Raw genomic sequence first — 15,068 nt, 5'->3', positions numbered from 1 at the left:
AGTCAAATGTGCTATGAATCCCTAACTAAATTCCCTGTTTTAAAGAATATCGCTTGGCATGGGGACAACTTCGGAACCAGTTCATACATTAAGCTCAATACAATAAATTAACGGTAGCGTCGTTCACGGAGCGTGTCCTAAAATGCTGAATTTATGGGTCTCTCTGGGTCTAATGATTTGAGAAATTTCATAAAAAATATCACACACTGTTTTACAGAAAATCACCTAATATATTATTTAATTTAATATTTAGAAAGGAAACCACGAGTCCCGTTGTACAAATTTTCTAAAAAATTTGGTGGCATAAAGCAGAGAAGCAATCATGGTGTGTACGGGGCATAACATACTCATTTAGGGATTTTGGAGTTTGCACTTTACAGCCACACTAAAACCTCACGGAATTAATCAAAATAAAAAAAATATTATTATATGTTATTGTAAATAAGTTTTTGAGTGAAAATGGAAGTAGAATACGACGACTCCGGCTGGCAGGGCCGCGCCAAAGCACAGTCAAACCCGGAGGTAACTGGAAATTCGGCGATGCAGGCTATCCCGGTTTCGATGACGCGGTTTAGTGAGACTCGGCATAAACAAATTGATACGTACTAATCCTCGTTATCCCCGTCTCAATTATAGGAAATGCTGGAGGACAACCCCCAGAAAACGATTCAGGAGTGCCTGGAGAAGTTCCTGACACCCGACTACATCATGGAGCCGGGCATATTCACGCAGCTGAAGCGCTATTTCCAGTCCGGAGGCTCTCCAGAGGAGGTTATATCGATGCTATCGGAGAACTATAAGGCGGTGGCCCAGATGGCCAACCTGCTCGCCGAGTGGCTCATCCTGGCCGGCGTCAAGGTGACCGAGGTGCAGGCCATGGTGGAGAACCACCTCAAGGAGATGATACTGAAGTCCTTCGACCCAAAGAAAGCGGACACCATCTTCACCGAGGAAGGTGAGACGCCTGACTGGCTCACAGAGATGATCGACCACTACACGTGGCGCTCACTGATCTACCGCCTGGCCGAGGAGTACCCCGACTGCTTGATGCTCAACTTTACGATCAAGTTGATCTCGGACGCGGGATTCCAGAGCGAGATCACATCCATTTCGACGGCGGCTCAGCAGATCGAGGTCTTTTCGCGGGTGCTCAAGACGTCGATTGTCAAGTTTCTGAACAATCCGGACGACGTGCATGGCGCGATTCAAGAGTGCGCCCGCATGGTCTGCCACGGCCAGCACACCTACGTCTACTCTCAGGTGCTGATCCAGGTACTCAGCCAGGAACAGAAGGGCGGATTCAATATGAAGCGTCTCTCCCAGGAAATCATTAAATACGCCTTGCAAAAGTAAGAGAAGTGATCAAAATATGTGTAGAAAAGTGTAAATTAAGCAGATGTGTGGTTATAAGCGAAGATCGGACGTCTATATCTTATCCTATATCTGACATATAACAGTTATACGCGGATTATTCACGCTGTGTAAAAGATAGATTCTTGAAACTATCCAAATCAATAATGGGTGCACTGCTGATACAAAATTTAGCATAGAACAAATCTATAGGTGCCATAGGAACGATCAGGTCAATTTAAATGTTTTTTTTAATATACAAAAATATAATTTATTTAATGTTGTAAATGGTTTTTAAGATCGTTTTCCGTTTTTACATTTACTAACTAGCACAAATGCCAAGATAGCACTATTAATTTGTGATATAGGTATTGTAATACATTTCCTTAGTACGCCAATTTTGATTTTAAACTAATTCGTGGGCCTCAAGTGAATAAAATTAAGGCCTTTTTGTGATTATTTCAAGATAAAGTTGTTAAGTATGATGCAGATTTGTTTTTACAGATATAACATAAAATATTGTGCGCTCCAAAAAATTTTTTTAAAAATCGATTGGGAATTCTTTGGGTTCTTGCTCTTCTTAAACGCAGTCCACGGACTTTTGATGATAGAATGATTTTGTTAAAGTACTTTCCTTAAACTTTTAATCTTCCACAATAAATTCATCCCTAAGAAAACCTTCACTTTCCCATAAATAACTATTTGTTTTACATAACTGATTATTTGCCTTCTTTTTCGTACAGCAATCAAAATGTGACGCCTATAACAATGGCCCTAAATGGTTCGGCGGTCTACCCACAGGCATGTCAAGCCCTAACCTCCATGCTCACCCGCAACACACTGAACCCCGCTGATATCACCGTGCTTTTCCGGAACTACTCTGGATCCGATCCGCCGCCTATCGACTTAATACGGAACCCTCAGTTCCTAGAGCTGTTAGTAGACGCCCTTTTCCGTTCCGGTGTTAAGATTAACCCCGAGCACAAGCCGAAGTACATGTTTCTGCTCGCCTACGCGTCAGCGGTTATTGACCAGCCAGCCAAAAAGCGGCCCATGACTGAACGCATGCTAAACAAGGAGGAGCTGAAGAGCACCATCCAAGCTATCGAAAAGGCTCACACCATCTGCAACGTGGACCAGGGTTCCACAGAGCTGATCGCCGAGTTGCAGACGCTGTACAATTGTATCAAGTGAGTATGCAGACACTCTAAAGTCCGTAACTGCATCGCTCAAATGTGTACTTTGTTTTTGCATTCAGATATCCAGTGGTGGGCGTTGGTGTGATTCGGTGGATCGAAAACGTGGTAATGGAGCCGTCCTACTTTAAGCTTTCCACCGACAGCTGTCCCACGCACTTGGCGGTCCTCGACGAGGTGGCGGCCGTGCATCCCACCCTGCAGCAGCAGATCCTATTCCTGCTCATTCGCCTGTTCGAGTCCAAGCAGGATGAGTTGGAGATTCTCGTGCAACTAGAGATGAAGAAGATGATCTTGGACCGGATGGTTAACTTGCTAACACGCGGCTGCGTTGTTCCCGTTCTCCGATACATTAAGCAATGCTGTGCCATAGAGGACACAGACATTTCCTTAATCCGGTATTTTGTCACCGAGGTGCTCGAGACCATCACACACCCATATTCGCCGGAGTTCGTGCAACTTTTCCTGCCAATGGTTGAAAACGAGGAGATCACAGGCACAATGCGCGGCGAGGGCGACAACGATCCTGTGTCCGAGTTTATTGGTAAGCTTTTGGTAGACCACTTGTTCGTTTATTCCTTCCTAACCACCTTCGATTTTCTATATATTTCAGTTCACTGTAAGGCGCATTACACGACTGTATAGAATGTAATGTCAAAAAGTGTTTTAAGGCGACTTCCGTTCAAAGGTCTCCAAAAATGTTTCATTTTGAAAAAATAGTTTTTCTAGAAATTGCAAATTAAGAACTATTGAGGGTTTTTAGACGTGCGCCGTGTGTCTTTCTGCCTCGGGCAATGATCTTAATTGAACCCAAAAGATTTATACAAAAATATATACAAAATTATAAGAGCCCTGACAAGAAAACAATCTAAGAAACAACAAAGAAAGCTAACTTAGGCATGCCGAAGTTTACATACCCTTGCAGCCTTCAAAAAAATTAAATATTCTATAAAACGACTATATTTCGATTTTTATGCGTTTGAATAAACATAAGTCGATTTTTCGATCTGCTTTTGATCTTTCTCATATCAGTTAAATGTATATGTCGTCCGATTTTTTTTTAAATTTAAACTGAAACTGTTTGATATTTTTATGTCTAATAATCTAGACTTCTAATATAATTTCGACTTATACCTGCAATAGAAAGAAGACTTTTAATGTGCATTACATAGCTTTAAAACTAAGAGACTGTTTGCGTAGAAGCGGACAGAAAGGAATGCTAGATCGACCCTCCTGTGGTTGCTGATAAAAAATATATATACTTTATGGGCTCAAAAATGCCTTCTCCACTGCAATATTTTGACTTAAACTACAATACCTCTGCAAGGGTATAATGAGATATTAAAACGCGCTTAGTCAGAGTCTCTTACATCAAATTTAATTCATCTTGAGACACCATTTGCAATTGGTTGATTGCCCAAACCTATAAAAGGTGCGGCTTCAAAGCGTTAAAAAAATACCTAAATTATATTTAATTCTTAAATTTTCTTTTAATTATTGTTCATCACCAATTTAATATCTTCGAATCTACAAAACTTAAGTGGTAACATGGAAATCGCGGGCCGAAAACCAGCACTTCCAATCGTTTTTTAAAAAATAATTAAAATCCAAATTGATGTTAAGCCAATTTGGTCTTAAAGTAATTTGTATTTCCAAATTTGCCCATTATTTCCCAAGTCTACAAAAAAAATACAAAAACCATCCGGTGGATTTCATAACTGGTGATGGATTTTACCAATCTATAAAAATTTAATGAACAAAGGACAAGTTTACCCATTAATTTGTCTGATTTTTTCATTTTGAAAGTTAGCTAAGATTATAAAATCCTTTGTTCAATTAGTGATGTAATCTTAAATATGTTTAAAGAATTTAATAAAATTGGTTTAAATCTTTTTGATTGAAAGTGTCCTCCGGCTAATAGTTATGAGAAAAGCACGATTAAAATAATAATAAGGCATTAATCCGATCGAGGCATATTTAACTAATTAAAAAAAAATAGTTTTTATTTTATTCAAAATCCATGTAACCCCTAATATTTCTCAGGAAAAAATTAGGCTTAAAAATCTGTAATTGGTGAGAATCCTAAAAAAGCAAAACATCTGATTCATTAATGCTAAATAAGAAATATAATTGTAAAATAAGAATGTGACAATAGAAAAAATAAATTAATTGTACAATGTAGGCATTAGGATACAATTTTTTGTATATTTCTGAAAAGGTCTTTTATTTCTTTTGGCAAAAAAAGGAGAAAACCAGAGAAATAACAAACTGTTATGATTTCCCTCTTCAGATTTACATACATCATTATAACCTAAATTTTTGATATTTCCATTTAATTACCGCTACATTTCGTGATTGATGTTATACTTGCAATTTTATAAAGAATGCAAATAATTGATGTCTTACAAAAAACACAAAATCCCTTTCCTTGAAAAACAATTTTGTAACAATTCAGGGGCATTAGCTAAGACTGTTCTGCTCATAGCTATTGTTCCCCATTCATGCAAACAAGACAATCAATCAAAATCATAGTTTAATTTTATTGCAAACAATAAACATTCACACCTCTTACAATAGCCTTAAGTTCAGCTTGAATACGTGTTTACAATCTTCAATTATTGATCTATCATTCAGTTTTCGAATGGGTCTTCGGCAAAAACTCTTAAAATGTATTAAAAAAAAAAGCAATGAAACGACTTCAGTGTGAGGCATCAATCCACACTTGTTTTGCACCTCCAATATTTACACATTTCGTTCGTTAAGCAGGCCGCTTTTGCAGCTGCTTCTTTAGGTTACTGACTAAAATCGTTTTTGGCTGTCGTATTAGTTATAGATAAGCTGTATTGGCCAAGATAAGAACTCTTAAATATGGCATCTAAATAAGTCTGTGGTTTCTGCTGTTCGTAAATCCTACCAATTGTAAAACAATACAAATTTTTGAGGGCTAACACTCGGCGTGAAATCGGAGTCGAGGAACAGCTGGCACACCCACCAAGTGCTGTTCCTCAAGAGTAATTTTCACGCCTCACAAAATGTCTTTGGCTTGCGCTTCCGAATCGAATCGAATCGAACCGCAGTAGAAGATCGTTCGACGTCAGTAGTTATGTTATGTTATGTCTATGTGTGCGTTAAGGCGTTAGCTTTGGTTGGCAGCGTTAAGTACTTTTGGGGCTGACTACAAATAGTTTAGTTGTTCTTTTTAACATCTTTGCTGTCGCCGTCCTTGGCCTGCCCGCGGCCCAGGATCTTGGCCAGGCTGTCCCAAATTCCGCCGAAGAAGATGGCGCAACAAAGGTTCTCGAGCGGCAAGAAGGGGTCGTGGATGCCCAGCAGGATGGAAGACAGCTTAAAGTAAACCAGGAATATGACGATGCCGAAGTAAACCAGTGCATGTGGTGCTGAGATCCAGTCGGTCTTCTTGTCCAGCACAAAGATGATCGAGGCCAGCAAGGAAGCCTTGGTGTAGCTGGGGGTACGAACAGGATTGGTCAAGTCAGGATGGCAACGATCACGCGGATATGCCGTAATACTCACAAGGATGGCTGCATGAATTCCATGGCTGTCGGAGTCCATGCTCCCCGGATGAGGCGCTCGATCAGCTTGGTGAATCCCGCTCCGTTGCCCTTCAGAGTGCCAATGATGATCATGATTATCCAGGCGTTCGGATACAACTTGGCCGCATGTCCGACTCCGTCGTAGACCTTTTTTGCCCGGTAGATCTCCTTCATGGCACTGGCGACTATCTTGACGGGCAGGAACTTGGCCACCTTGTAGCCGATGTCGAACGGCGTGTAGAAGACCACGTACCTGCGCGAGGATTGAGAATGGTTTGAATTGATCCTGGATCACCGATCACTGCATTTACGTACCACACAGCTGTGCCCACGAGCAGCTGGCCTGTGTTCTTCAGGGGAGCCAGAATTGGCTCGCCCAGAAGACCGTTGGCCACCATGCCGCCGGCGAAGATCACCAGCATGGTGGAGAGCCAGCAGGCCAGCGGGTGCTTCCGGGAAAACGCCTGCGCGTTGGCGCCCAAGTCCTCACGCACGGCCAGCGCGGCAAGTAGACTGTGAGCGATGTCGAAGAACGGAAACATTTTCAGCTTGATGACCTGGTTGGCCACATCCAAAAATGCTTCGGGGTCCATGATCACAGCGGATCTTGTGTCCTGCCTTCACGGATGAAAATCTATTACAAGAAATTAATATCGTTATCATTTTGTATAGCGACTACGTTCAAGTTTACATATGTATTTTATGAAAGGCTAAATGTTATATTAATAAATAGTGACAGCCAAAATTGTATTAACAACTGTAATGGTTACCGTTGATTGGGTTACCGTTGCAGTTTAATTTATCTCCGTTTTATACTAAATACTAAATTCTATCCATAATCCTATTGCAACAATCTTAAACCCAAATTAATTGTATATTCGAAATTTTGTAATGAAGTAATGGTCATTTTCTCGTCTTCATTGCAAGCTAAAGCTAAAAGTAGATTTTAAACTGCAAAATTCCATACAAATCTGGCCTAAATGTTACATAACTGAAAAGTACAAGTTCTGGTTGTTGATATTCTTTTGTAATTTTTGGGATGATACCCACGAGAGTGTGTAACAGGATCTCAAGACACTCTTACATTCCCGAGATTGCAGATGCGAATATTGACGAATTGGCGGGTTTATTTTCAAATGCTGTTTGAACTGCAGACAGTGCACGCAGAAGATGTGATGTAGAAGTTGTCAGATTGTGTGTTCATGCAGACGAAACATAGAACAAATCCGAATAAAAATTGCGCTGTTTTTGCCGCACCTCCAAAAATAAATTTCACCATGAGGGCTGTTAAAAGAAGCGCGCCGGGTCGGGCCTGACACATGTATATGTACTTATAGACGTAAGATTGTTTATATTAACAATGGTGGTCGGGATAATAGCACTTCGGTTCTGTAATTTATTTTTAAATTGTTCTTTCGGCTCGAACCAATGTGTGTAACAAGGAATAGAAATAGTTTCAGACCCTATAAATAAGGCGTTTTTGGCTCCATAAATAATGGAGCGAAAACAATAATTATCTGTTTAAGATTTGTTTTATTTTTAATTCACTTTATGGGTAAGTGTGATTAGAGTTATATTTTTTTCCAATTCGATTGATTTTCTATTCTTTCAGTGGAAAATAAAACGATTTTTATTTTTACGTTAATAAATGATTACTTTCGCCCCTGCCATAAAAAAACCATATGGGAACACAAGGTATAAGGTATACCAGGTCCTTTCTTGATTTTAATTTCAAATTTTAACTGAAATTTAATTTGCGATTATTTAAATATTCAGGAGTGTCCCTGAAAGCAACTGTTGCGTTCTTTGAAATTTTCTTCTACATTTTATTTTGGAAAATATATACATTTTATATAAATCTACCTATCTTACCTAAATAAATCATTTGAAACCAAAAAGAATATTTAAACTACCGGAATATTTAATTCTGATTTTTGACATAAACATGTAGGCAGGAACAATAGAAAGCCTACTCAACTCCTTTCGATTTATTATTTTTATACCCTTGCAGAGGGTATTATAATTTTGGTCAAAAGTGTGCAACGCAGTGAAGGAGACATCTCCGACCCTATAAAGTATATATATTCTTGATCAGGATCACCTCCTGAGTTGATATAGCCATGTCCGTCTGTCCGTCTGTCCGTCTGTCCGTCTGTCTGTCCGTCTGTCTGTCCGTCTGTCTGTTTCTACGCGAACTAGTCTCTCAGTTTTAAAGATATCGAATTGAAACTTTGCACACACCCTTCTTTCCTTTGCACGCAGTATATAAGTCGGAACGGCCGGGATCGGCCGACTATATCCTATAGCTGCCATATAACTGAACGATCGGAAATGCCATAACTTTGGTGTTTGTAAAGTTAGGAAGTTGGGATTTTCTATGGGTTTTGTATTTGGCTAATCAATCCGACATGCCGAATTTCATAAGGATCGGCCGACTATATCCTATAGCTTCCATATAACTGATTGATCGGAAATGCCATAACTTTGGTGTTTGTAAAGTTAGAATGTTGGGATTTTCTATGGGTTTTATATTTGGCTAATCAATCCGACATGCCGAATTTCATAAGGATCGGCCGACTATATCCTATAGCTGCCATATAACTGATTGATCGGAAATGCCATAACTTTGGTGTTTGTAAAGTTAGGAAGTCGGCATTTTCTATGGGTGTTATATTTGGCCAGCCAATCCGACCTACCAAATTTCATAAGGATCGGCCGATTATATCCTATAGCTGCCATATAACTGAACGATTGGAAATGTCATAACTTTGGTGTTTTTAAAGTTAGGAAGTTGGGATTTTTTATGAGTATTAAGAATGCATCATATGAATAATTTTGGAGAATATAATTTACAGAGTATTCTGCAAGGGTGTATCAACTTCGGCTCCGCCCGAAGTTAGCTTTCCTTTCTTGTTTTGATCTATATTTAAAAAATGTAATTAAAAGGCCTTTAAGACAAAATATTTTCCATTTTAATAATACATTTTAACATGGTCAAAGCCCATTAATGTGTAATAATTGGTAATGTTATGCATACCTTAAGCTTCATTTTACAATTATGTTTTAAATGTTTGATTCAAAAGAACAATTGCGTTTCGCAATTTTATATTTTTTCTTTTCTAAAAGTTCAAAAAAAAATAATCTTAATACACTTATTTTTTAGGAATTATTTGTTATTTGTTCGGAAAGTACACGTGTTTCCTAGATTTTTTGCGATTTAATAACTTTCTTGATCATTAACTGAAATGTGTATACATTTTTAATCAATTGTCTACTCGATATTGTCTTTACAAACAAAAAGATTATACAATCATTAAGATTGTTTAAGCAGAAAAAGCAATGAAGCTCTGAACAAGAGTTTTCAGTTGTTATTCTGGAAGCTCACAAATATTTTATCAGAACCGTTAATAGACCCAATCAATCTTGTATTTGATAAGCCGGATTTACTGTACTAGTATTTTAGCCACAGCTGTGTCTATTATGTAGATATGTACAAACATACATATACTATAAATTATATGGCAAGTGCTGCTCTGCCTGCCTCCTGGCTATTTTTGACCGGCGTAAATTGAAAGATATTTGTCGGTACAGGTACGTACATATGTACGGCCGCGTTTACGTATAATAAAACTATATGTACGTTTGCGGTACGTCAACGAGAGTTATCGGCTAGCATCCTGCGTACACGCGCGGGGAAATATGTAAAAGTAACCAACCAGCAAATTACCTACGTCTAACACGCGAGCAACGGATAGCGGATAGCAGAGTGCAGCACGAACACTGGGAGACTGGGCCTGGTCGGTGGGTCGTATATTACTGCTGCTCTCGAGAACTTGTTATATATTTAGAATATCCGATTTTTTAGAGAACCAGGCTCTCTCTGCCGTCCCTGTGTGAGCAAAATGCCATTATCAAAACCGCCGGGAGTTGGCGTTTTAAACTTAACGGGCAAATGCCCACAAACGTGCAGCATTACGATCGATGTAGAAAACATTAAGAAATAGGCCCTCCTACGGTTTATGCCGCTTGTTTGAGTTATTAATAGGAAGTTACTGTTTACTCTGGTTGGCTTCTTACATAAATTATTTGATTGCGGATGGAGGTAAACAAAGCTCCGCAAAGCTAAACAACTAGATATTAAGTGTGACCGTGGAAAAGCAAATATTTTATAAAAATATACCATTTACACCATAAATGGTGTATTGAAACGAAATATTTAAAAATAAGTCAAATATAGATGAATCTTTAATAAATTTCATCCATAAATAATAATTCGCAAACAAAGGCTGGAGGACATGAAATTTTTTTTTTCCGGAACCTAAAAATTTTGGCGCGAAACAATTTAAATTTACATGCCGGCCATCTTAATTTCTGTGAACCAGAGGCGTAGTTGTAAGAAACGTGAGAATTTGGAAGGCCCAATTAAAAACCTCCATAAAAAATTCTGATCACGTTACTGTTGACTCTTGTCGGTTTTTTTGGAATGATGGATGCTCGATGGTGGCAAGGTGGGAGCACGAGTTTCACATCTGTCAATAATTCTAGCCATTTCACAACATGTGATCTGTGGGATTTGGTTATCAATTTTGGAATCAATTTTACTTCCAGCTCGGTTGTGCAAAAAATCATTCCGATCTTGGTATTTTTGCACTGAAAATGCTTAAGGGTCCATACTGAATTCGATAACACATGCGGCAGTGTACATAATACATTAGACCGTGGAGTGTTGTGTTATCGGTCACAAAGAGAAAGCTATTCGTTACATGTAGTGCATTTTCCAACACTGGTTTTGATTGAGTTCAGTTTTTTGTTTATTCGATATATGTATACAGCATGGTCTGCGCTCGGTCCTTAAATAAAAACTAAATAATGTAATGTTATCATAGACATTCGCTACCCCCTCCACATGTGTAAAGTTCCCGCAGAAAAAAAACACAGCTTAAAAGAAGTTAGCGACTTTTGAGCAGCGAATCTCTACCATATCACGGATTTGATTTATACAAAAAACCCACTCTTACATACGAAAGTATATGTTTATGTATGTACGTACTACTTGGCTTACACAAATGCGTTATTTGCACAAAACCTTGTGATATTAAGGTCAAGATCTGAGGAGAAAAGGTAAGCGATTCAGGTTTTGTTGTGATTTTAAATAGTCTAATCTCTGTTTTAATGACTAACACCTAGGGAAGACATTTTGTTGTACTAGTACTTGTTTGTCACCAAAAAATATATATGTATGTATGTATGTAAATATATATATGTGCTTAAATGCGTGGTGTTTTGAATCTTACGTATGTAGTTGTTAAACCACTTTTAATATTATTCACGTCAACGCGATGAGCATATTTATTCCGTAATTCCACCAACAAATTCCTATTGTGAAAATACCTTTTCGAGCGACTTATGTATGTATTTGTGCCGTATATTGTCTTCGTTCATGAGAGCCAATTTGTCAATAGGCAAAAGTCAACAGTTAATTCTTCTAAGTAGTTGATATTATCACATTACGTGCTGTCCCAGAAATCTCTGTGTTGTATGTATGTACGTAAGATAAATATTTACTCCTTGTATGCTATAAAATAAATCAATCTGAAAAGATGTCCCATATGTATATGTTAAATATATGTATATATAAGTATTAAGTATTTTATACCCGTTGCTTGAAAAGTAAAAGTTGATATGTATTCCGCGAAAATATTTTGCCGGGTAGAGGTTAAAGTATGTATATAGTCAGCAAATCCTGCACCCATCACTAACAATTTCGAAAGCTCGTAACTTCGTAGGTATATAGTAACAAATAAGGAAAATAAGATATAAAAATATATAAATATAGAGGGTATGTATGTAAGTTAATCCCTAATCACTGATTAGTAATCAGGTGCTGATAACCATTGTCTATGTGTTTATATACATATTATACATGCTATTTACAAGCCAAGTTCAAAAGCAACATAACACCTTGTCCAGATCAAGATCAAAAACTCTTCAGATTGTAGCTCTATTTTGTACAGCTTCTATAGAAACTATTTTGTCAAACTAGGTAAATTTCATTGGTCTCAAAATAATTATCTGCAGAAATTCAATAATCAATTTTCGATATGCTGAAAGGATATACAGTGGTGAGCAAATATAAAAACAAGCTCTTTATTATTGAATTTCTAAGCCCATAAAATTAAAACGGATACATTAAGAAAAGTATGTATTTTTATTGTATTATTATATTACTTATTTTATTGTTAGCAAATAAAAGTATACAGCTAAATAAAATAAAAAAAATAAATTTTAAAGAAAAAAAAATTATATAAAACCAAAATAATTCTGCTTGCTCAAATCTCTTAGAAATGCGATTACATTTACATTTAGATCCATATTAGGAAGAGAAAGATAACTTAGAATTATCGAAGCAGATTTGTTAAATTTAATACGTATAGTATAATTTGTGTCTGAAAATGAAAAAATACCTCTAGACATCGATAATAGCATTTGGAGCCTTACTAAAAATGGCTTTTCGACGCGTAATATTGCTAAAAACAGTAAACGGGAGTAGCATAGTTTTAGTATATATGTATATGGTCAGGCGCCCAACTTTTGTTCCCATTTCAAAGCCTAGTAGATCGTATTTAGCTTGCAACTTGTTTTCTAAAACTGATTGGACCTGTTTAAATACACTTGCAATCATCCGATTTCGAATGGAAATAAATTTAAGTGAAGTTAGAGACTTAAAATCGTTGTCTCTCTTTTTTTTGTTAAACTCGAAATACATACAGCTATCACATGAACACGTACTTTGAGTTTTGAATAAACAAATTTACAAAGTGACGAGCAATACGCCTTTAAAGTTTTGAAATTATTATTAAGTAATAGGATTATTCCCCTTAAAGCCAATTTGCCCTATAGACAAATCCGATCTTTTTTTGCAACACTTCGATTTATTAAGTGAATTAAATCCGTTCTTCAAGTTATAATAATAAAAATTTATAAATTTAATTGCTAATGAACATCTGGCAACAATTCGGCAATTCAGTACTGAGTTTCTTTGACAGTTGGTGTTTTATAAAAAGAAAAGCATGTGTCAAGTCGGCTATGTGTATATTTTTCATTTAATTTCTGAACTTAGTGTACGATTTTCAGATGGCTTCCAACTCAACAAAGAAAAGCAAATCCTCTGGTATGCGCATATTGTGGATACCAGGCCGAAAGTCCCATTCCAAGGGCCGATTTAGTACTACCAACAAACACATATCGTACTCGAGTCCTCAAAAAAAAAGCGAAGTATGGTCTTTGGGAGGCAGCAAGGCACAGACCGAACTGATTGACTTGTAAGTAAGGTGGAAAGCTCTATTAAGATAAGCAGTACACTCACACGAACGACCACGAATTTATGTATTATGATTAAAACGAATGTATTAACAATTTGTTTAATACCGCTTAACGCTAAAAGATATGAGAAAAATAAACCTAAAGAAACAACACTTTTATTTTTAGCCCTTCTCCCGAGTTGTCAGGCAATACTCCCTCATCGTCACTGAGCATTGTGGCCACCTGCTCGATGGTTCAAGGCGCAAACAGCGAAGTAGCGTCCTCTGATGACTTGGCTATCGCTTCGGAGTCTGCCACTTTGCCAGCCACACCTGTGAGCATGAACTCACCGATTTTGAATAGCCCCACTTCCGAAACTGGATCTGCATCTACGCGAGCCATGACTTCTCCTAACGTCATTACCACCGTTGTAATACAGGACTTGGTAAGTTGTGCGGTCTTTAATTCGATTGAGTCGAACCTTTGTCTTGTTTTAGCACAACTTTATGAGCCCTGATGACTTGCCCAAAGTGCCCGCTTTGACAGTAGGCGATAGCGAGGTGGTGCTAAACAGCTCATCGGGAACCACAGCCTCAGTAGCAACTACTTCTTCGCCAATGGCCAACCACAAGCCGGGATCCCAGCCAGCCTCCCTTTCCCAGCAAACCACGCCACAGAAGAGTAGATATAAGAATCACAACAACAACCAGGTAATTTGTTGAGACTAAGGGACTAATCTAGTAATTTAACTTATTGTCTCCATCGTACTTAAACAGGAGGATATAAATTCTATCGAAAGCATTTCCAGTTTCCCACGGTTCCAGGGCAACGCCACTGACTTCGAATGGATCGACGAAATGGTGCAACAGCGGAACTGCAATGAACTGATGCATAAAAATAAGCGGAAAAAGTCAAAGAAAGTCGAGGGCATGGAAGCCGATCAACTAGACGGCAAACTCTTTGCCTACAGTAATGACAAGGCTAAATTGAATGGCAAGGGTGATGAAGACGACGAAAAAGTTGTGAAATGCTTGTACTACTCACTTATGTGCTGCGACTGTACTATATCGTAAAGGGTCGTACGAACGAATCCGCGTCCATGTAAAATACCTCTCAACCACCTATGTAAAAATATATTTGATTTTTATTTTATAACTTAGAATAGTCATTGTATCCCGACATAAGACAGAAGAAAAACAGAAGTATTACCCGAATTTATAATGACTTACACGGAACTAACATTATGAACATTCGAATAAACGTCGAAATCTAAATCCAACTACAGCCTTATGTAGTTGATTCTTAGTTTGAATTTGAATAAGTGATCAACACATATGTATATTGAATATGTAGATATTTTCTATTTTTGTAAATAAAACATTTTCTACAAACTTGTACTTTCTATTTAACTTAACTATTTGGATCCAATTATTCATTAAAGCGTAAAAGGCATATAGGTATATAGTACAAGAATTAAATAAACGTTTCCATTTTACCTTAAATCTATAAAAACTACCATATACGCTTAAAATCTTGTTAAATATTATTTCGCTATCAAGTGTGCGAAGACTTTTTTTTTAGTTTTTTATTTCCGCTTTTATGTACGTATTTGGGAATTACAAGGGGTCGCTAACGTTGGCTTACGCGCTTTGAATTTTGAACAATC

The 15,068-nt window shown here is 37.6% G+C and overlaps 3 protein-coding genes across 7 annotated transcripts; 2 read left to right on the top strand and 1 right to left on the bottom strand.

The window, feature by feature from the left end:
* Nucleotides 1–368: 368 nt before the first annotated feature.
* LOC108044479 (negative elongation factor D) lies at nt 369–4,464 on the top strand. Its single transcript, XM_017123507.2, has 5 exons — nt 369–522; nt 637–1,349; nt 2,094–2,540; nt 2,609–3,090; nt 3,160–4,464. The coding sequence occupies exons 1-5, from the start codon at nt 460–462 to the stop codon at nt 3,189–3,191; spliced, it is 1,737 nt and encodes a 578-aa protein (XP_016978996.1). The 5' UTR covers nt 369–459; the 3' UTR covers nt 3,192–4,464.
* A 602-nt stretch (nt 4,465–5,066) lies between these two features.
* LOC108044480 (trimeric intracellular cation channel type 1B.1) lies at nt 5,067–10,199 on the bottom strand. Of its 3 annotated transcripts, none has more exons than XM_017123510.2 (4): nt 10,178–10,199; nt 6,416–6,734; nt 6,081–6,353; nt 5,067–6,012 (listed from the first exon to the last, which is right to left on the bottom strand). In XM_017123510.2, exons 2-4 carry the CDS (start codon nt 6,691–6,693, stop codon nt 5,733–5,735), a joined length of 831 nt encoding a protein of 276 aa, XP_016978999.1. In that variant the 5' UTR covers nt 6,694–6,734; nt 10,178–10,199; the 3' UTR covers nt 5,067–5,732. The 3 variants fall into 3 exon arrangements, with proteins under 3 accessions (XP_016978999.1, XP_016978998.1, XP_016978997.1); XM_017123509.2 differs by lacking the exon at nt 10,178–10,199 and adding an exon at nt 9,832–9,961; XM_017123508.2 differs by lacking the exon at nt 10,178–10,199 and adding an exon at nt 9,828–9,957.
* Nucleotides 10,200–10,884: 685 nt separating this feature from the next.
* On the top strand, nt 10,885–14,799 carry LOC108044481. Of its 3 annotated transcripts, none has more exons than XM_017123511.2 (5): nt 10,885–11,221; nt 13,235–13,422; nt 13,589–13,847; nt 13,900–14,112; nt 14,179–14,799. In XM_017123511.2, the coding sequence occupies exons 2-5, from the start codon at nt 13,235–13,237 to the stop codon at nt 14,473–14,475; spliced, it is 957 nt and encodes a 318-aa protein (XP_016979000.2). In that variant the 5' UTR covers nt 10,885–11,221; the 3' UTR covers nt 14,476–14,799. The 3 variants fall into 3 exon arrangements, with proteins under 3 accessions (XP_016979000.2, XP_016979001.2, XP_016979002.1); XM_017123512.2 differs by having other exon boundaries at nt 13,221–13,422; XM_017123513.2 differs by lacking the exon at nt 13,235–13,422 and having other exon boundaries at nt 10,886–11,221.
* Nucleotides 14,800–15,068: the final 269 nt, after the last annotated feature.

Source organism: Drosophila rhopaloa, unplaced genomic scaffold, assembly GCF_018152115.1.
Source record: "Drosophila rhopaloa isolate 14029-0021.01 unplaced genomic scaffold, ASM1815211v1 contig_3, whole genome shotgun sequence".
Lineage (NCBI taxonomy): Eukaryota > Metazoa > Arthropoda > Insecta > Diptera > Drosophilidae > Drosophila > Drosophila rhopaloa.
This window is presented reverse-complemented; position numbering and strand designations above follow the sequence as displayed.